This window comes from Polypterus senegalus, chromosome 9 (assembly GCF_016835505.1).
Source record: "Polypterus senegalus isolate Bchr_013 chromosome 9, ASM1683550v1, whole genome shotgun sequence".
Taxonomy (NCBI): domain Eukaryota; kingdom Metazoa; phylum Chordata; class Cladistia; order Polypteriformes; family Polypteridae; genus Polypterus; species Polypterus senegalus.
In genome coordinates, this window is record NC_053162.1 from 7,715,476 (window position 1) to 7,738,247 (window position 22,772).

General features: G+C 41.7%; 1 protein-coding gene across 8 annotated transcripts in view; it reads left to right on the forward strand.

The window, feature by feature from the left end:
• Positions 1 to 2,178: 2,178 nt before the first annotated feature.
• dnm1a (dynamin 1a) overlaps positions 2,179 to 22,772 on the forward strand; it is a 471,312-nt gene continuing 450,718 nt past the window's right edge. For 6 of the 8 annotated variants that reach the window (XM_039762673.1, XM_039762671.1, XM_039762666.1 and 3 more), the window contains exon 1: positions 2,180 to 2,605. In XM_039762673.1, the coding sequence (XP_039618607.1) occupies positions 2,445 to 2,605 (161 nt within the window). In that variant the 5' untranslated portion in view covers positions 2,180 to 2,444. Of the gene's footprint in view, positions 2,606 to 22,772 lie in introns of all 8 variants that reach the window. The other 2 variants (XM_039762667.1, XM_039762670.1) reach the window with 1 other exon arrangement.

Consider the following 22,772-nt stretch of genomic DNA (forward strand, 5'->3'; position numbering starts at 1 on the left):
CCTTTAACCACTCATGAGCAGACACACCGGTCTATGAAGTTCAAGGCTTAACGAGTTCATCCAACCAAGTAATCAGCATTGAGCAGTGACAGGCATTCAAATCAGCACAATGACAAGGGGACCCACATTTGTGCACAGCCAGTTCTTCACATTTGATTTAATTTCATACAACTAAATACTGCGTCACTAAAAATCTTTGATCGGAAAACACCGCAGTGCTCAGATGTTCCTAGGAAATGAAAGACACACCACTGTTATCTTGTTTGTTGAAAGGAGAGTCAATTATTATGCAGGCTGAGAGGGGTTCACAAACTTTTTCATATGACTGTAAGTGCTTCTTATTAAGCAGTTGGGTTGGAACAAATACCTGCAGCCACTGCGACCATCCAGGAATAACTTTGCCCACCCCTCGTCTAGGAGGACAGTCAGTAATAAGAGAGATGTTATGAAATAGTTTCAGGAAGGCCGTCTCAACGCCATGATAACACCTAAAGCCAGATTAGTAGATCTTAAAGAAATGAAGTGACATGGTAGAGTTTCAACACTAACAAGCCATGACATTAAATAAAATCTGTTATTGGGGAGGAATGCCTTCTAATTAAGCAGGGTCATCTTAACGCATGGGCACGCTGGGCAGTTGCCCGGGGGCACCCATGAGCATAGTGTCCCCATGCTAATCTACAGTGTGTATGTTGTGACTTGCTGTCAATAAATAAATAGTAGACTATACTAAACTATAAATATGTGTTATTGTGTTACAAATGGACATTGGCATTCACCTCTGATTTAGTATCACAGTCACGTGCCTGTATGTGTATGGATCTCACGCACGACATCATTTAAAATCGTATATGTCAACGTCACTTCAACTCAGTTCTCTTTCATAAATGTTTGAGCTGAACACTTGATTAATAATCAATAATTCATTGTCATTTCATGCTGTGCCATCTCTGTCTGTATGGCTTACCAATTGAGTACCATTTATATGGTGAAGTGTTTGTGTTTTTCAAGGTTTGTGTTATATTGTTCAAACATTTATGTTGATTCATCTTTGCTGTGCATCATGTTATTTTAATGTTTAAACACTGATTTTGTTGGAAGTACCTATAAAATAAATATATGTTTCATTTGATCAACCTTACATTTTCATTCCTGTGAGTGGTTGTGAAGGTAGGGACTGCAGTGCACTGCATTGCCCAGGGGCCTATAATGCTGTTAAGATGGCCCTGATTCAGGGTTTGTGGTTTGGGGCTCTCTGGTGCCCCCTTGTGGTTACGTTCCACACAGCCATCTCAACATTCTCATTCGTGACGCATCTTCACCAGCTTTCCTTTTACTGCCCATGCCTCAGCCCAGCTCCACACATCATTGCTGGGCTTGCCAATGTCTTATAAACCTCACCTTTAACCTTCGCCTTAATTCTTTGATTCTTCCAATTGTTCCATCCACTATGTACTCTGTGGGTTATTTCTGGAAGTAAGCTACCAAGTAGTGTTGTGGACAGAAGGACTTTATGGGCCTTCAAAACTCAACTTGATGTCTCCTATTTTGGAAGAATGAAGTGGATAGGACTGGTGAGCTTTGTTGGGTTGAATGGCCTGTTCCCATCGACATTGTTCTAATGTTTTATGGTTACTGGGACAAAATGGCAGGGTCCATAAAAAAAAAAAACATGGCATCATGGGAAGAAGAAAAAAAATATTTATACAGTAAACTTAATATTCTGAAAGAATGAAGTGGATAAGACTGGAGAGCTTTGTTGGACTGAATGACCTGTTCTGGTGTAAATCTTTCTGATGTTCTAATTTAATTCTCTATCTTGGGCTATCACTGATCCTATATATTTAAGCTTCTCCACTATTCCCTGCAGGTTAACCTCCATGCCACCATTTGACAAGAAATTACTTTGTTTCTTAATGTTATTGTGGTCACTCCATTGAAAAGTTGTATTTTAAACGAGACTGGTGTTGATTTTTAATTGCCTCCGCGATCCTGAACTGGATAGGGAAATTAGAAAATGGATCGATTCACGAATGTTGATTGTGTGAAGCTTCGGACAAGCACAGCATGATTCAAGTCCCACGAGAAACTACAACTCCCAGAAAGCACCGCACGCACATGCGATCTGAAGCTCCTCCTGGTGGCCAGAGAGGGAGCTTACATTTTTCAACCCAGAATGCTACTTTGAAGACACGGGAGAAGGGCTCATTCTCTTGCTCCCTTAGGCAGAGGCAGCGGAGAGGGAGCACTGCAACGTCGGGCTCGTCGGTTCAGGAGGCAGACAAGGTTTAATCAATGAAGGTGCATGGAAAAATAAAATAGCCGGCACAGCGATCCGAGAGAACCCCGGACAGAAGGAGCGATAGGCTTTGTCGGGGTAGAGTTCCTCGTTCAATTTTTTTTTTATTGCCAAGTGATAAATAGACAATCTTATTTTTTCGAAGATGGGTAACCGAGGGATGGAGGAGCTAATTCCTCTGGTTAATAAACTTCAGGATGCCTTTTCAGCGATCGGACAAAATGCCGACCTGGATCTGCCCCAGATCGCCGTTGTCGGCGGACAGAGTGCGGGGAAAAGCTCCGTTCTGGAGAACTTCGTCGGGAAGTAAGTGAATCGCTGATTGTGATGTTTATTTTAAAAGTGTCATCCGTCTTAACCGAACACACGCACAGGCAGCTTGATAGATAGATAGATAGATAGATAGATAGATAGATAGATAGATAGATAGATAGATAGATAGATAGATAGATAGATAGATAGATCGATCATATAATTTGGCACAACTCCCAGTGTTGGTTTAAATCTCCAGGATTATACATATTTTGCTATAAGGTATTACATAAGCGCTGTTTAGCACCAGCTGTATCCGTTTATTCTGAGCAGTTCAGAGATACAGAGCCGTCTTGTTGATTTCTCCAATTTGACACTCCGTATTTCTCCTGCTGTGCCTCTTTTCTTATCGGATTGATCTCTGAATGACACCGAGGACCTCTGGGCACGTCTTGTAAATCGGCTCGCGCGGTGCCTTTCATTATCCATCCTTAGTGCTCTGCACTGACATAGCCGGTGCTTCACACTTGTATTATTCAGATGGCTGTGGTTGGGGGTTGGGGGGGTTGGCTGTTTTTTCATTGACATTACACTGCGGAGCCATTGCATGAAAAGTAAACACTCACTGGGCTTGCTGAGAACTAGAAGTGACCGTCAGTATCATTAGCCGTGACATCTTCATGCTTGCGTCCGCTGTCCTCATCACATCTTTATGGCACCTCCAATGAGCTGCACGTCTCTTCAGTATCGTGAAGCTGCTGCCCTTGCAAAAATGGCAGATTGGCATTCGGTGAACAGTTCATGCCATATATACAGTAATTACACGGCTTACAGTTATCTCTTTCTTTTTTGTCGGCCCTATAATAATAATATTAAATTATATTGTGTTTTATGCACGTATACTTCAACCTTAATACGTAGAGGAAAGAAAATATTTTAAGAAACGACGTGTATGTTTTTTGTACCAATGGGCGTGCAGTCCCATAGGATCACATCGTCGCGCGATGCTCTGAATGAGCAAACCTTATTGGGCATCATGGCGATATACAGCACAGTACTGACTCTCTAGTCGCCATTATATACGGACAAAAAAAACCAAAAAAAAAACAGGAAAGGTCTCCCTATAGACCTTGAGAAAGGGAAGTGTTCGAATCGGGCTGCGCAAGGTACAAAGAAACCAGAGACCTGTAACCTTCGTAGATGTCATTCAAGGATTCGGAATGTCAAGCTGGCTGTAGGCGATTCGAGCAGGGAAAAGGCGCTATATAAATAAACTGTATTATTAATAATAATTACAATCATAATACTAAGAATTATGAGCCATATCTTGTATAGTCCCATTCATGTCTGTTTATCTATCCATGAAGCACTATGAACATGGGAAAGGCGCTATACAAATAAAATGCTATAATACAGCTATAAACAGCTGTATCTTGCATATCTTGTATATGTCTTTCAGTGTAATTCATATGTATCTGTCTATGAAGCGCATTGAGCATTCTACATAAATAAAATACATTACTATTATTATCATCCATATCATTTCTTAGATAGATAGATGTGAAAGGCACCATATAATAGAAAGATAGATAGATGTGAAAAGTCTTTCATATCTTTATATCTATTACTTGCACATCTTTTAGTCTCATTCTTATTTGCTTTTCTATGAAGCACTTTGAGCACTGGAAAGGCATTATATCAATAAAATGCATTCTATTATTATTATTATTATTATTATTATGCATCTTACATGTCTTTTATAGTCTCATTCATCTCTTGTCTTTCTATCTACCTCTTACACATCTTTTAGTCTGTTTTATATCTATTTATTTAGGGCTTTAAGCATTGGAAAGGTGCTATATAAGTAAAATGTATTATTATTGTTTTACATGTAGTCTAATTTAATTTTATCCATTATATAGTTTCTTGCGTATCTTTTATACACTCTCACATAATCTTTTACATGTATTTTAGTCTTGTACATATCAATCTGTCATTGATGAAGCACTTTAAGAATGAGAAAGGTGTTATATAAATATAAAATGCATTATTATTATCATTATTATTATTTTTATTGTCTTACTTATCTTTAATAGTCTCATACATCCATGTCTACTATCTATCTATCTATCTATCTATCTATCTATCTATCTATCTATCTATCATATAGTGCCTTTCACATTTATCTATCACATATATTTTATACAGTCTCGTTCATCTATATGTATTTATTATATACAGTAGTACCTTACATATCTATCTCTCCCTGGAAAAGGCGCTATATAAAAAACAATTATTATTGTTATCTCTAACTCTCTCACTCTCTGTCTTGCATATCTTTTATAGTGTCGTTCATGTCCGTCTTTCTTTAATTTCAGTACAGTATGCGCTAAAGACACAAGTAGATGAGGAATATCTGAACCACTAGACACACAAATGTAACGTTTTATTAGGATGGGCCTCTCAAACGCAGCCCCTCCATACGTTCGAAGTAAACTTTTCATTTTTGTGTTTTTCTTTTTTATCATTATTATTATTATTATTATTATTATTATTCGATTTTGCACAACCAGCAGCACGGCCGGTTTGCCTGCCCTCCTATGTGTAATCCCTCGGGGATGGGAGAGACGATCTTTAATGATATCACTCCGCCTTACCTATATGCTAAACCCAAACCCCCACTCCCCCATCCCCTCTTCAATCCCACAATCCACACCATGCCTGCTGTAGACGTGCGTGTGCACCGCGTGCTGCGGCGGATGAACACTGCGCCTCGGTCATTGTCACTGTGTGTTTCTGCCAGCTCGTGTTATTTGAATCCGCTGCGGACGCATCTCGCTGTAATGTGCGAGCGAATCGCCGGAGTTAGTTGCCCTCTGCCAGTCGTCCTTCAATAATCCAACACAAAAATATTCCTGTGTTCTACTTTGCGTTTTTCTGTCTGAAAGAATGAATGGTAGTTTAGAGACCGTAGGCAATGGACGGCCGCCGCGTGCGCGCGACTGTGTGTTGTCCTACCGATGCGCGTGCAGAGGACAGATCGGGCGCTCTCTCGGTGCGCGCCCCCGGCCGAGATGCGCTTTCCACTGCAGCAGCAGCATCACTCGCTGCGCTCCCAGCCCCATCCCCTGCTCATCTTCTCTGTCTCAATGCGTTTCACAACAGCTAATAATATGGTAGTTGTGCTGTGGTAGGCTGGAGGTCATGTGATGAGAATGTAATGATGAATTGGCAAAGCTCAACGCTCTGTTTATGAGGTGAGCTGCAGCCGAGCAAGAACGACTGAGCATCACCGTGCACGACAGTGACTGGACACTGTCCACCATTTCCCGCATCCCACAGCCTTTGCTACCTTACATTGATATTATTAGCGCCTTAAAGTATCCAGACCCCTGCACTTTGTTGACATTTTGTTATGTTGTAGCCTTGTGCTAAAATTATTTAAATTTATCACCCAGCCAATCAAGCAACATTCAATACCCCAGAATGACTAAACAAAATCAGGTTTTTAGAATCTTTTGCAAATTTATTACAAATAAAACCGATCACATTGATACAAGGATTCAGATCCTCTAATCAGTACTTCGTTGGAACCACTTTGACAGCCATTTCAGCCTGGAGTCAGTTTGGGTCTGAAATGCCGAGCACTTGGGATTTGGGGATGTTCTGCCATTCTTCTCTGCAGATCCTCCTAAGCTGTGTCAGGTTTTTATTATGGTAGAATAATAAACTCAAATTACTGAATGAAATCCTGGGTCCTCCCTGCGTGGAGTTTGCATGTTCTCCCCGTGTCTGTATGGGTTTCCTCCCACAGTCCAAAGACATGCTGGTTAGGTGCATTGGCCATCCTAATTGTCCCTAGTGTGTGCTTGGTGTGTGGGTGTAAGTGTGTGTGTCCTGCAGTGGGCTGATGGGATTTGTTCCTGCTTTGTGCCCTGTGTTGGCTGGGATTGGCTCCAGCAGACCCCTGTGACCCTGTGTTAGGATATAGTGGGTTGGATAATGACTGACTTTTGAAAATGCAGGTGCCATGGGGTGAAAATGGTTTGGGACCCCAGGACTAATAAAAAAAAAAGTCAGCTCAGAGAAAATAAAAGTCACACTCTTTTCTTTTGCAATTCAGTGAAAGACAGAATAACAGATGAGCACAGCCATCAGCAGTAAAATGAGTGTCCACCTTGTCGAGAGGTTTAATTACCTTAGCAGTGACATTTATGTGACACTGGTGACTCTTCCTATGAAGTCAGTAGATGGATTGGGAGAGCATGGACGGTCGGGAGGTCGCCGGAAAGGGGTGTGTGGTGCTCTCGATATCTCTGCAAAAGGACGAAGGTCCAAGTCTTTAGAGTCCTGGTGCTCCCTGGTTGTGAGACATGGACGCTATCCAGTGACCTGAGACAAAGACTGGACTCCTTTGGTGTCTCTCCAGAGAATCCTTGGGTGTCGCTGGTTTGACTTTGTGTTGATGATGGAGTTCTGAATGAGGCACATGACATGCATTGTGAGGGAGCGTCAGTTACAGCATTACGGCCATGTGGCGTGATTACCCGAGGGTGATCCGGCTCGTAGGATACTTATTGTTGGGGACCAGAGTGGCTGGATTAGGCCAAGGGGTCGCCCATGTAACACCTGGCTGTGGCAGATAGGCGGCTATTTCCGGATGGTGGGACTGGACCGTGTGTCTGCCTGGGGGGTTGCCAACTGGGATCCCGGGCTGTTTCATCATGTGGTGGGTGTGGCAACACCCAATACCAGTGCACGCTCCCCAACCTGACCTGACCTGAGTTATTATCCAATAATTCACTCACACAGAATGTATCGCTGATCAAAGTTCACCCCTGCCTCCATGTCTCACCCAGGGTTCCTTTTTAAAATTCTTTTTCAGGTTGATTACAGTGGTGCTTGAAAGTTTGTGAACCCTTTAGAATTTTCTATATTTCTGCATAAATATGACCAACAACATCATCAGATTTTCACTCAAGTCCTAAAAAGAGATAAAGAGAAACCAGTTAAACAAATGAGACAAAAATATTATACTTGGTCATTTATTTATTGAAGAAAATGATCGAATATTACATATTTGTGAGTGGCAAAAGTATGTGAACCTCACGGATGATCAGTTAGTTTGAAGGTGAAATTCGAGTCTGGTGTTTTCAATCAATGGGATGCCAATCAGGTGTGAGTGGGCACCCTGTGTTATTTCAAGACCAGGATCTATCAAAGTCTGCTCTTCACAACACATGTTTGTGGAAGTGTATCATGGCACGAACAAAGGAGATTTCTGAGGACCTCACAAAAGAGTTGTTGATGCTCATCAGGCTGGAAAAGGTTACAAAACCATCTCTAAAGAGTTTGGACTCCACCAATCCACAGTCAGACAGATTGTGTACAAATGGAGGAAATTCAAGACCATTGTTACCCTCCCCAGGAGTGTTGACCAACAAAGATCACTCCAAGAGCAAGGCACAGGTGTAATAGTCGGCGAGGTCACAAAGGACCCCAGGGTAACGTCTAAGCAACTGAAGGCCTCTCTCACATTGGCTGATGTTCATGTTCATGAGTCCACCATCAGGAGAACACTGAACAACAATGGTGTGCATGGCAGGGTTGCAAGGAGAAAGCCACTGCTCTCCAAAAACATTGCTGCTCGTCTGCAGTTTGCTAAAGATCACATGGACAAACCAGAAGGCTATTGGAAGAATGTTTTGTGGACGGATGAGACCAAAATAGAACTTTTTGGTTTAAATGAAAAGCGTTATGTTTGGAGAAAGGAAAACACTGCATTCCAGCATAAGAACCTTATCCCATCTGTGAAACATGGTGGTGGTAGTATCATGGTTTGGGCCTGTTTTGCTGCATCTGGGCCAGGATGGCTTGCCTTCATTGATGGAACAATGAATTCTGAATTATATCAGAGAATTCTAAAGGAAAATGTCAGGACATCTGTCATGAACTGAATCTCAAGAGAAGGTGGGTCATGCAGCAAGACAACGACCTTAAAACACAAGTCGTTCTACCAAAGAATGGTTAAAGAAGAATAAAGTGAATGTTTAGGAATGGCCAAGTCAAAGTCCTGACCTTAATGTTGTGGAAGGACCTGAAGAGAGCAGTTCATGTGAGGAAACCCACCAACATCCCAGAGTTGAAGCTGTTCTGTACGGAGGAATGGGCGAAAATTCCTCCAAGCCGGTGTGCAGGAATGATCAGAAGTTACCGGAAACGTTTAGTAAGGGGGGTCACACCAGATACTGAAAGCAAAGGTTCACATACTTTTGCCACTCACAAATATGTAATATTCGATCATTTTCCTCAATAAATAAATGACCAAGTATAATATTTTTGTCTCATTTGTTTAACTGGTTTCTCTTTATCTACTTTTAGGACTTGAGTGAAAACCTGATGATGTTTTAGGTCATATTTATGCAGAAATCTAGAAACTTCTAAAGGGTTCACAAACTTTCAAGCACAACTGTATGTTCATCTTTCTTTGTTTTTGGTTTTGTCTATGTATATACATGTATATATAAGCTGCCTTTGTTATGTTTCATATGTTTTATGGATGATTCCCCAAGACGCATGGCTACCTGCCAATCACTGCCAGGATCTGCCCTCCACTCTATAAATCTGGAGGGTCTCCCACAGTCCCTGGTGGTTCATTATGAATTTGCAATTGGAGTGGTGAGTTCTTGTGTTTTGCTTAATGATTTACTGGATTTAATTTAATTTGATTTATTTATTTATTTGACCTATTGCACTGTTCTTGGGATTTTGTGTCTGGTGTCTGTTGGATTTTGGACTGGCCTTTAACAGGCATTGTATATTCTTGTTGGTTGGGTGCAGGAATGACAGTTACAAAACACAAAGAAATTTTTGGGCGCCAACCGGATCCTCCATTTTACATTTCAGGTCCATAAGTTTTTGGACAGTGATACTATTTCCGTAATGTTGGCTCTGTGTGTGCCACCACAATGGATTTGAAACAAAGCAATCAAGATGTAATTGACTTGTAGTTTTAATAATAAGGCATTTAAGAAAAAAAAATATTGTATGAGCCATTCAGAAAAGACAGCCATTTTTATACATTATCCCCCCATTTTCATGGGCTCTAAAGTATTTGGACAGACCAATAGAATCATTAACATAATGACCATTTTGGTTAACAACAACAACAACATTTATTTCAATAGCACATTTTCATACAAATGATGGAGCTTAAAGTGCTTTACATAATGAAGAAAGAGGAAAAACGACAAAATATATGTAACAATAGAATTAGGGAACACTAATTAGCAAATCATAAAAGTAAGGTCTGATGGCCAGGAAGGACAGAAAAAACAAACAAAAAAAAAAACTACAGACGGCTGGAGAAAAAAAATAAAATCTGCAGGGGGTCCGAGGCCAGGAGACCACCCAGCTCCCTTTAGGCATTCTACCTAACATCAATGACCTCAATCAGTCCTCATTGTATTCAGGGTTCACATGGAAGAACTTGATGATGACGGTCATGTGGACGTCTGGCCTTTAAATATATCAATGTAGGGACATCACGGTGTTTTGATCAGGTGGTGGTGGCGCAGATCGCAGAAAACCAGAAAAAGAACAGAAGAGAGAGGAGGGGTTAGTACGGATTATGGAGCCACCAGGAATGATAATGATAATTAAATGCATATACAGAGCATCAGGATTAAATTAAAATGAAGCTATGAGAAAGCCATGGTAAAATAATGAGTTTTTAGCAGTTTTTTAAAGTGCTCCACCGTATCAGCCTGGCGACTTTCTATTGGTAAGCCATTCTAGATTTTAGGTGCCTAACAGCAGAAGGCCGCCTCATCACTTCTTTTAAGTTTAGCTCTCAGAATAACAAGCAGACACTCATTTGAAGATCTAAGGTAAAGATTTGGAGTATAAGGTGAAAGTCATTCTGAAATAGAGGATGGAGCAGAAATTGAGCAGTTAAAACTAATCAGAAAAGGGTGACAAAGCCATTTCAACTTCTCCACAGTGACAGCCATTTTGTCCAAATGGAGAACATCTCGAACAATGGTGTTAGGATACAAAAAATGTGTGAGACCTCCAAAGTCAGGCCAGGGCCCCCTCTTAAACCTGCCCAGGAAAAGGCCTCACCTAAGGCAGCCTGACTTCAAAACTCTACTGGTTCAAAAATATATTGTTTTTTATCAGTATGCTGCTGCTGGAGCATGTGAATTTCCCCTTGGGGATTAATAAAGTATCTATCTATCTATCTATCTATCTATCTATCTATCTATCTATCTATCTATCTATCTATCTATCTATCTATCTATCTATCTATCTATCTATCTATTAATTATATAGTGCCTTTCATATCTATCTATCTATCTATCTATCTATCTATCTATCTATCTATCTATCTATCTACAGTTAGTTCCATAAATATTGGGGCAGAGACAATTTTGGTTCTGTACATTATCACACTGAATTTGAAATGAAACATCTCCGATGCAGTTAAAATGCAGACTTTCAGCTTTAATTCAGTGGGTTGAACAAAAAGATTACATAAAAATGTGAGGCAACTAAAGTATTTTTTGAACACAATCCCTTCATTTCAGGGGCTCAAAAGTAATTGGACAAATTAAATAACTGGAAATAAAATGTTCATTTCTAATGCCAGCCTGAAGTCTTGAACTCCTGGACATCACCAGATGCTGGGTTTCCTCCTTTTTAATGCTCTGCCAGGCCTTTACTTTCAGTTGCTGTTTGTTTGTGGGCCTTTCTGTCTGAAGTTTAGTCTTCAACAAGTGAAATGCCTGCTCAGTTGGGTTAAGATCAGGTGACTGACTTGGCCATTCAAGAATTGTCCACTTCTTTGCTTTAATAAACTCCTGGGTTGCTTTGGCTGTATGTTTTGGGTCATTGTCCATCTGTATCATGAAACGTCGCCCAATCAATTTGACGTCATTTAGCTGGATTGGAGCAGACAGTCTGTCTCTGAACACCTCGGAATTCATTCGGCTGCTTCTGTCCTGTGTCACATCATCAATAAACACTACTGTCCCAGTGCCACTGGCAGCCATGCACGCCCAAGCCATCACACTGTCTGACTCCAGCGTGTTTTACAGATGATGTGCTATGCTTTAGATAATGAGCTGTTCCACGTCTTCTCCATACTTTTTTTTTTCCATCATTCTGGTAGAGGTTGATCTTGGTTTCATCTGTCCAAAGAATGTTTTTCCAGAACTCTGCTGGCTTTTTTAGATGTTCTTTAGCAAAGTCCAATCTAGCCTTTCTATTCTTGAGGCTTATGAGAGGCTTGCACCTCGCAGTTCACCCTCTGTATTTACTGTCATGCAGTCTTCTCTTTATGGTAGACTTGGATATCGATACGCCGATCAAGCCCTGGAGAGTGTTGTTCACTTGGTTTGCTGTTGTGAAGGGGTTTCTCTTCACCATGGAAATGATTCTGCGATCATCCACCACTGTTGTCTTCCGTGGACGTCCAGGTCTTTTTACCTTGCTGAGTTCACCAGTGCTTGCTTTCTTTCTCAGGACGTACCAAACTGGAGATTTGGCCACTCGTAATATTGTAGCAATTTCTCAGATGGGTTTTTTCTGTTATCGCAGTGTAAGGATGGCTTCTTTCACCTGCATGGAGAGCTCCTTTGACCGCATGTTGTCTGTTCACAGCAAAATCTTCCACATGCAAGCAGCACACCTCAAATCAACTCCAGGCCTTTTATCTGCTTAATTGATAAGACATAGAGACGGACTTGAACACACCTGCCATGAAATAGCCTTTGAGTCAATTGTCCAATTACTTTTGAGCCCCTGAAATGAAGGGATTGTGTTCAAAAAATACTTTAGTTGCCTCACATTTTTATGCAATCGTTTTGTTCAACCCACTGAATTAAAGCTGAAAGTCTGCTCTTCAACTGCATCGGAGTTGTTTCATTTCAAATTAGTTGTGGTAAAGTACAGAACCAAAATGAGAAAAAAGTGGTCTCTGTCCAAATATTTATGGACCTAACTCTATCTATCTATCTATCTATCTATCTAATATAGGCACTATCTATCTATCTGTCTGTCTGTCTGTCTGTCTATCTATCTAAATGTTGATAAATAGATAGATAGATAGATAGATTATTAATCCCAAGGGGAAATTCACATAATCCAGCAGCAGTATACTGATACAAAAACAATATTAAATTAAATAGTAATAAAAATGCATGTAAAAGCAGACAATAACTTTAAATAATGTTAGCATTTACTCCCATCCGTCTGTCAGTGGAGCAAGACAGTGACAAAAGTCTGTCACTGAAGATTTCTAGCAAGTTGGATCAGGTTGGTGCTGCTGAAGGAGTTGTTGAAGCTGTACACCTCCTGGAAACGCTTGTTGCGCTTATCATAGATGCTCTCGCTCTGCGGTGTCTGGTAGAAAATGGAGGGCTGCGGCTCCGAGTAGTCCTCCACCAACTGCATGTACTTCAAGACTGCTAGGGAACAGCAAGAAAGAGCCTGAAGTCTGAACCCATGGCCTTCTCCTAGTGTTGGGTTTCCACCCTAGTGATGATTTGCCAGGCCTTTACTGCCGCTGTCTTCAGGTGAACTTCACGTCTACTTGGGTTGAGGTCAGTTGCTTGACTTGGCCTTTGAGGAATGTTCCACTTCTTTGCCTTGTAAAGCAGTTGGTTTGCTGTCCCAGTATGTTTGGGCTCATTGTTCATCTGTACTGTGAAGTGTTGTCCTGTCGGTTTTGCAGCATTTGAATTCGAACACACAGTATGGCGCCCTGGGCACTTCAGAATTCATCCTGCTACTTCTGTCCGCAGTCATCTCATCGATAAACACCAATGATTGACTTCCATTGGCAGCCATGCATGAGCAGGCCATAACATGGTCTCCACCATGTCTCACAGATGATGTGGTATACATTGAATCATGAGCCGCTTCTCCTCTTCTTCATTTTCTTCACTGTTCATCAGTCTGGTACATATTGATCTTAATTTAATTTGTCCAAAGAAAACTTTTCCAAAACAGGCTTTTAAAAAATGTTTTCTTGCAAAGTCTCAACTGTCCTTCCTGTACTTTATGTTTACTAGCAGTTTGCACCTTGTGGTAAATCCTCTGCCAAATCCTTTATGACAGACAGGTGTCAGCAAGAGTGAAAGGGAAGGTCTACAGGACGGTCGTGACACCAGCTATGTCATATGGGTTGGAGACGGTGGCACTGACCAGAAAGCAGGAGACAGGGCTGGAGGTGGCAGAGTTAAAGATGCTAAGATTTGCATTGGGTGTGACGAGGATGGATAGGATTAGAAATGAGGACATTAGAGGGTCAGCTCAAGTTGGGCAGTTGGAAGACAAAGTCAGAGAGGTGAGATTGCATTGGTTTGGACATGTGCAGAGGAGAGATGAGGGATATATTGGGAAAAAGGTACTAAGGATAGAGCAGCCAGGCAAGAGAAAATGAGGAAGGCCTAAGTGAAGGTTTATGGATGTGGTGAGAGAGGACATGCAAGTGATGGGGGTAACAGAACAAGATGCAAAGGAACGAAAGATATGGAACCCCTAACGGTAGCAGCCGAAAGAAGAAGAAGAAGCTGTTTGAGACGTGTCTGGTTAACATGCTGAGCACAACCCATCTTGTTAGTATCTCTGTTGTGATTGGTTGAGTTAGGGTCAGTATTCTATTCAAGCAACTTGATTGGCCAAAAGGAGTAAATGGGGAGGACTTGAGTAAAGACCGGGAAGCGACCGGAGAGAGAGCTACACAACTCCAGCTCTGTTTTGCTTTTGTAAAGGAAAATGAGAGAGATAAAAAACAAAATGAATATGAAATGATTCAAAATTATTCAGAGGATAAAGTTTAATGATAAACTACAAAAGTAACTGGCGAGGGTGATTGCTAGCATCCTACTCAGTAGCGTGGTACACTAGATGGTTTGCAAGTGCTTTTAGGCTAGGTGTGCTCCAGCGGACGCTACTGGTACACAAGTGTTTTACTGTTACGCGTACTTTACGTAAATCTGGAGGAATCCACAAGGTGGTAGGGCAAGATTATCACGATGAGAACAGGTTTGGCTTTGCTGTGTTGTGAATGGCCCGAAACACACATTAAATTCCAAGGACACCTTGCTGCAATATTTCTGAACAGGATGTTTAATGATTAAATCCATCAATCCAGGGATGCGCCCATTCCAGCTAGCATTGGGCACGAGGCTGAAACAATCCCTGGACGGGGCATCAGCTCATTGCAAGGTGAATACAAGCCCTCACAAACACACACACACACACACACACACACACACACACACACACACACACACACACAGGCGTCATTTTAGCATCCCCAAATCTGCATGTCTTTGGAAGGAAACTGGAGCCCACTGTGGAAACCCAGCAGGAAAACATGCAAACTCCAGGGAGGGAACATCAGCAACATGACTCCCTGCGAGACAGAAGTTCTACCGCTCCGCCACCGTGTCACCCCCATGTGTGTAATTATTAACAGTGCTCATTATTTAAAATAAATTAATGATTTATCTGTAAAATGTAACAGAAATACTTTAATGCAGTTCATCATGAAAGTGATATCAAGTATAAATCTAAGGATTCTGAATGTGCAGAGAGTTGGAATATCATCAATGTAATGTGTTCTGTGTGGCGATCACTACCTGTCGCTGCTGTCAGGTCAGGAGGAAGCCCCAGAAGCGTGTAGCGATTAACAACTGGGTCGGTTTTAAGATGACGTTTACGACGGTCTGCTTTAATGATAAAGTAAACTACGAGTTGTGGAAGACGGCCTGGACACAGACAGGCGGACATCGATGGTTCACCCAACACACGTTTATTCATATGTTCGATTTACAAATATAGTGTCACACACAACCCCAAAACTCCCCCAAAGTCCAGTCCTCAACAAAATGCCTCACTCTCTTCAGGTCCCCTCCTTTCTTCTCCTCCCGAGCTCCATCCTTCTCCACTCCCTACTCAAACCAACGAATGGAGGGAGGCGGCCCCTTTTAGCCCCACCTGGACGTGCTTCAGGTGCCTCCCGATAATCTTCTGCCGGCACTCCCCAGTGTGGCGGAAGTACCGGCTGCGCACCCGGAAGCACTCCGGGTGTCTCTGCTCTTCTTCCCCCCAGCATCTCCTGGGTGTGGAGGAAATGCTGAGGGCCAGGGCTCCTCAGGCATTGGTGGTGACCACGGGCCCCTATAGGATTGAGCTTCCACACTCCGTTCCCGTGGTCCCCAAAGCCACCAGGGCGGTCGACCCCTTGTGGTCTGAAGGAGGCACGAGCCCTCCTCCGGTTCTCCTGGGTACCACCCCCAGCCACTCGCCACAGAGTTTAAAATGGACATTTTGAGATTAAAGCCGTAATTGCCACTTTTAATTACAAATTAGCCCTTTTCACCGTGTCCTTATTTTTTTTTTTCTCTATGGCTCGAATACAGCGCTGTACATTCTGTTGCTGTTGTGAAGATGCAAAAAAAAAGACGGCACAGAAGACGGTATGTGAGACTTTTAAAATGTATCGTGTCATTACGTTGGGGTATATGCAACGCTGGAATATAAAAGCACCAACAAATGCATTTGTATGTCAGCATTTTGCTTCACCACATCGAACCATTCATCAAACATCGAAGTGCGCACATCGATCTCATACGACCCTCAAAGCGGCTTTCTGTCACATGTAGATAGTAAACAGAGACTCTGACATCACATTCCAACTTTTAGCACACTGCGCCCCCTGACTTTTTGCTGGTACTGCAACTCGCGCACGCGTCGCGTTAATTTCTGAGGACGCGCTTAGAGGACGCGTCAAATGAACGCTGGGAGTGTGCGGCAGCCATGATGCGTGCGCGTTTTCATTCTGAACGTGAAGTATAAATGAGCCCTTAGCGTGCCGGTCGTCTGTGTTACAATCCCGAAATTAAATGAAAGAAACGAGAAAATGCTCCGTGAGTCACGAAAGAGAAAGCCCTGTGGTTTCCTCCGTCAACAAAAGACAGTTCTGAATGTATTCTTGAGCACTTCTGGATGAGTTGTTCAGGTTTTTGAACACAATGTGTTACTTTAATATCTCAAAAAAAGTTATCTTTAATATCTCATTTTACATTACTTTATAATATCTTTAATATCTAATTTTTCTACGTATTTGCTCGGAAGACAGTGAAGGGACAATTCCATTTTAATTTTTTTGCCGCTACGCATGCCAGCACCACTCAGGCTTGCAACAAGAGGGTGTTTTATGTGTATTTGTAAATATATTTTATATTAATTTGATACACCTTTTCCTTTTTAATACCTGTGGGTGCGTGTGTTCGAGTAGGCGTGTGTGTTGTTTGGTGGCTGTGGTATTCAGGCAGGTCGGCCATAAGGTTTAATGAGAGGTACTGAAGCCTATTATAAGATTGTCAATAGTTTATTCTGAAATTTTGAGACTTTGGAGATGTAAATCTAATGTAGAAATACGAGGTGTGATCAAAAAGTACGGTGAATATTGATGCAGAGCACCATCCAAGAGCAACGCAAAGCAGTTCAATGCCGGTTCTGACAGGTCCATCCTAGAGCTGAGTTTGTGACCGGTTTCAACTTGTTTGGTTCTGTCAGTCGTTTGTGAGCCACTGTTGAGTTCAAGTGTGTCGCTAATAATGGATATCGAGCAACGCATTAACATGAAAGTTTGATTCAAATATGTGAAAAGCTCAGGAAACCCATCGGTTTATGGTGACACTGCACCGACAATTAAGACCATTTACAAGTGGTTTGATCGATTTCGTAATGGATCTGACTTGGTTGAAGACGAGAATAGATCAGGCCGTCCATCAACATCAAAAACCGAGGTAAATGTTGAAACAGTTTCATTCTTCATCATGACAACGCTCCTCGTCACACATCCCTTCTAGTACAACAATTTCTGTCGAATAAAAATGTTACGCTGTGTCCGCATCCACCTCATTCGCCGGATCTGGCACCGTGTGACTTCTGGCTGTTCCCTAAATTGAAAATGACCATGAAAGACAAAACGATTTCGATCCATTGAGGACATCCAGGCAGCCACGACAGCCCAACTAAAGACACTCTCGAAAGAAAACTTCCAGAACTGCTTCGCAAAGTGGCAGGAGCATTGGGAGAAGAGCATTCGAAGTGGAGGAGAGTATTTTGAGGGTGACTAGTAGTTGTACAGTAATCCCTCGCTATATCGCGCTTTGACTTTCGCGGTTTCGCTCTATCGCGGATTTTATATGAAAGCATAACTAAATATATAACGCAGATTTTTCGCTGCTTCGCGGTTTCTGCGGACAATGTGTCTTTTCACTTCCTGTACATGCTTCCTCAGTTGGTTTGCCCAGTTGATTTCATACAAGGGACGCTATTGGCGGATGACTGAGAAGCTAACCAATCAGAGCACGCAGTTAAGTTCCTGCTTGCTGAATGCAGTGTTAACCAGGAAGTCTCGTCTCGCTCATTCAGCATCAACGTGTTTAGCTGTGTAAAGAGTTGTGCTCTTTTGTGTTTATCTTTGTGCATAGTCAAGCCCTTCATTATGGCTCCAAAACGATCTTCTACTGCTTCAGGGGCCGTGCCCACGCGCAAACGGAAGATGTTAACGATTGCCGAAAAGGTAAACGTTTTGGATTTATTGAAGGCTACGATTCTTTTATTTAAAAGTAGGAAAGGAATATAAGATCTACGGCCGCAGTGTCCTTTTAACCAGGGTGCAAAACAAGTTGTAAGTGGATGTAATAAGGCAGTAGTCTGGATGGAATCTGCTTTAGGGATTTGGATTGAAGACTGCCAGAAGAAGAACAACGGAAGTGCTACACAATCGCCTGAAGTGGCTCCTTTAAGGGCTGTAATATGTGATATGGGAGACACTCAATATCTTTAAAATAATATTTAGGTTTTACTGTATATAAACAGTGTGTTTATATACATAATTTCAATGAATCTTACCTAATATCTAAGAGAATACAAAGGGATTATGCTGTATAACTCTGCGGGGAATATTTATAAACAGTGTGGGAGAGTTTATAAGGGCTTAAAATATATAAAAATAACCATAGAAACATATGGTTTCTACTTCGCGGATTTTCACCTATCGCGGGGGGGTCTGGAACGCAACCCCCGCGATCGAGGAGGGATTACTGTAAATCTTTTACTGCAATAAACGTTTCTTTTTTATAACATTTACTGTATTTTTTTGATCACACCTCGTACATGCAGGGCCTTGAAGTGCATTGTGACAGCAAACAAATTCAATAACGGAGTTGAACTGGATACATGAATAGTACATATTGTGGATTATGGCTGGCAGTTTATCCCGGCCAATACCCCCAAGCCGCCAGAGGGAGCCCTCCCTGCAACGTGGAGATGCCCCGAATTCCAGCAGGGCATCATGGACTTTGGAGTTTTAATACACAGCTCTGCTGGATAATGTCGGGGCCGGCAGGGGACGCTGCAGGGAGGCACAGAGATGTTTATTTTCCATACAGCCCGGAAGTACATCCCAGTCACATGGTTGGAAGAAATGAAGCGCTTCCGGGCTGATGAAGAAAAGGCGTTTTCAACTGACCCGGAAGTGCTGGATAGCCACATGGACTGAGGGGTGAGAAACACTTCCGGGTCAAGAACTAGAAAAGGACTATGGGAAATCTCAGACGTCGAGCTGAGCTGGGTGGAAGGGTGGCAGTGCGTCTGGGAGTGGAGGATTATTGTTTATTAGTGAGAATTGTATTGTCATATGAGTATTGTGGAGAGGAGGGTGGTTTGTGCACTGTTAATTAATAAAAAGTCAACTTATTGGACTTTTACCTGGTGTCTGGCGTCTAGTCTGAGGGTTCAAGAGGACGAGAGTGCCCTCTATCTGTCACAATATGTATATGTTTATTGAATTTGCTTTAGTTTTCTATTAATAAATATTTTGTACACTCAAACTAAAGAACTGATTTCTTTGGGCTCGGCATTTTCACTAGGCATTGAATTTGATAAGTGAAGTAGTTAAGAGGTCTGGATACCATTGAGAAGTAAATAGATTTTAAAAAAAACTCAAATAACAGGCTGTTTAAACAATCTCTTCCGGGTTCTGCGTCAGCCGGCTGCTGCACTTCCGGCGCTGATATCGAAGCGGACTTGCTATGATGATAGCTTCAAGACTTGCCCAGACTTACGATAGACAACGTAATTCGCAATATTCAAGCATTGTGTCAAATGTCAGAAGCTACAAAGCAGAAGGGTTTCAAGCTACAGCCCCAATTACAAAGTTAAGATCTGGACGTGTTAAAAACTTGTTGTCTACTATGAACTTCATGGACAAATATGTGATTACATTAGGCTTCTTTACCTAAACTAGAAATTCAATAGTTAGCCGTTAAACTTTATTCAGGGACAGGTGAATATTTCCGTAAGCGTAATACTGCAACGGCCCTGGACAAATTATATTAGCAAGGGATGAGTTGAGAAGGGTCTAGCTTGGTGATTCCCAACGTGGGGTGGAAGTCCCTACTGGGGGGCAATTACATTTTTTAGGGGGGCAATTTGAGAATTTAGGTACGTTAAACAATTTAGAAAATGAAAAAACAGAAATTCACTGTTAAAAATGATAGAAAAAAATAAACAAATCATTTTTATTTTTTACAGAGAGATTTATATATTTATACTAGGGGGCTCCGCCCCCTGCTCACTTTGCTCGCCCACCCCGTGTTTGGTTTACCGGATATACAATTTAAACAGATTGTTATTTACATGGGAATTGTTACATATACATTATTTTCACTTTCACTTTAAAACTTTTGTAAAAACAGTACTCGTCCTTTATTTCCGGCCCCGGGTGTGGTTACATCTCTTTCTGACAGTACGTATAACGCTGCTCGTGTTGTGAACAGCAGCTGCCCGTCGATCATTTTAAAGCCCGTACGGCCGCTGTCCTCTTTGCCGCTTCGTGTCTCTGCTGCTCGCGTTGTGAAGAGGGACGGTTAGGGTGGCTGAACGCACGCAAGGATCATCTGCTGCGAGCTGCATGTTGTGCTTGTCGCTTGTCGTTGTTTTAAGAGCTGGGAGAAAGCTAAAGTGTCTCTCGCGGGACTTCAAATTGTCTTCTGAGAAGATCACGTCTCGTCTCCCTAGTTTGCCTCCCCAGGATTTTTTTTTATAATAGAGAGATAAACATAGAAGGGATGGTGAAGAACCCTTTAATTTATTATTTTACAACCGGCTTGGGTTTTTCTACTTCGAAATTGTTTTTACCATTAAAATATTATGAATTGTAACAATTATTATAAAATTTAGCAATATAACAAAAATCTAAAATGATCAAAAATATTGCAGAAAAAGCTGTCATTAAAGTTATTTTATATTTATGAATATCACGTCTTTTATGATATGTGATATTTTCATATTACTTCATATTCTATTGTTTCTTCGTGATTTCTTTCTCAGTACTTCAACTGTCCTTTCCCTCTTTTGTGTCCATGTTCTCTGGAAGCCAAATTAATGACATTATGGGCTTCCTCCACATGAGCAGGAGTTCACTTTTTGAATAGGTAAGAATAAGAATTACAGTGGGGGACATCATGATTTTAGAGAGGCCTAGGTGGGGCCTGACCAAAAAAAGGTTGGGAACCACTGATTTAAGGGGATATGGATTAAATTTTGGTCATACCATGTAGAAATGACAACAGTTTTTATGCATGGTCCCACCATTTCAGGGCGCCATAATAGAAAGATTGCTATTTGTCCACAGTTGGAAAGTTGGCTTTTTACCTAAACTCTTTAAATAAATAAATAAAGCACACACACACATACCTAGGCTTGGACACACACCACGTGAGTTGGAGTTCACTTTTTGAATAGGTAATAATAAGAATAAGGTATTTGTTACAGTGGGGGACATCATACTTTTAGAGAGGCCTAGATTGTGCATGGCCAAAAAAAGGTTGGGAATCACTGGAGTAGCTGCAGCCTGCAATACCTACGATGTCAGTCACAAAACGCCCTTTGACTCAGATAACCCTCCTAAAACCCTAATCTTAACCATAGTGTAACGGGGCACTAATGTTAATCATAGTCTTAATGTGATGGGTGTTAACGTGACTGACGTTGAGGGCGTTTCGTGATGTTGGGACATTACATGACTGACCTCATAGGCACTGCAGTCTACAGTTACACTCCCCAAAATAATGAGCTGCATTACATCATCAATAGCAGGAGCATTCCAATAAAAATGGCAACTCCGCACAGTTGCACATGTTTTTTGCTTTCTCTTATACGAAGTTTAGGCTTCTTTTTCTCAGACATTCTCTCCACAACTGCAGTATGGACAACAGAAGTGACTGAGCTGGTTGAAATACGTCTGCACTACAGTGTGTATATAGCTAATTAATACATATTGTCAGTCAGTCAGTCATTATCCAACCCGCTATATCCTGTCACGGGGGAGCCAATCCCAGCCAGCACAGGGCAGGAACAAACCCCGGGCAGGGTGCCAGCCCACCGCAGGACACACACACACCAAGCACACACTAGGGACAATTTAGGATCGCTGATGCACCTAACCTGCATGTCTTTGGATCGTGGGAGGAAACCCACGCAGACACGGTGAGAACTCCACGCAGGGAGGACCCGGGAAGCGAACCCTAACAGCGAGGCAGCAGCGCTACCCACTGCGCCACCCAATACATATTGTGAATGTTTGAATTTTAAACAATTGATTTCTTTATACTTCGAATTTTCACTAGGCGCTGAATTTGATAAGTGAAGTAGTTAAGAGGCCTGGATGCCATTGAGAATTGAAGAGATGAAAAAAAAAAACTCTCAGAATTTACTTTAAAAAAACTCTCAGAATTTACTTTTAAGTAGAAAGGATCTTTTGAAAACACAACGCTTATAGGTTTTGTTAAACAAACTCAGGGCGCTGCTCATGGTTTTAGTTGAGAAAGCGCTACATACTGATGTAGCAATGAATGTAAAGTTACTGTGTAAAGTACTATGAGGTGACCTGAGTAGCAGGGAATGCCAAGTGCCTGTTATTGATGGCATAGCATTGGCTCTAATAGCCGTATTTCTTAAAAATGCACAAGACAAATTACTAAAAGGTTTTTAGGTATTGCTGAATTTTAATGTATACCCAGTTTCTCTTAAATAGTTTCTCCTGTTAAAAGTGCTTCTATGTGCTTCTGAGACTCGGCACCATTTCATTTATCATCCCTGAAGAGGTTCAAGTATTCATTGTTGGTTTTAA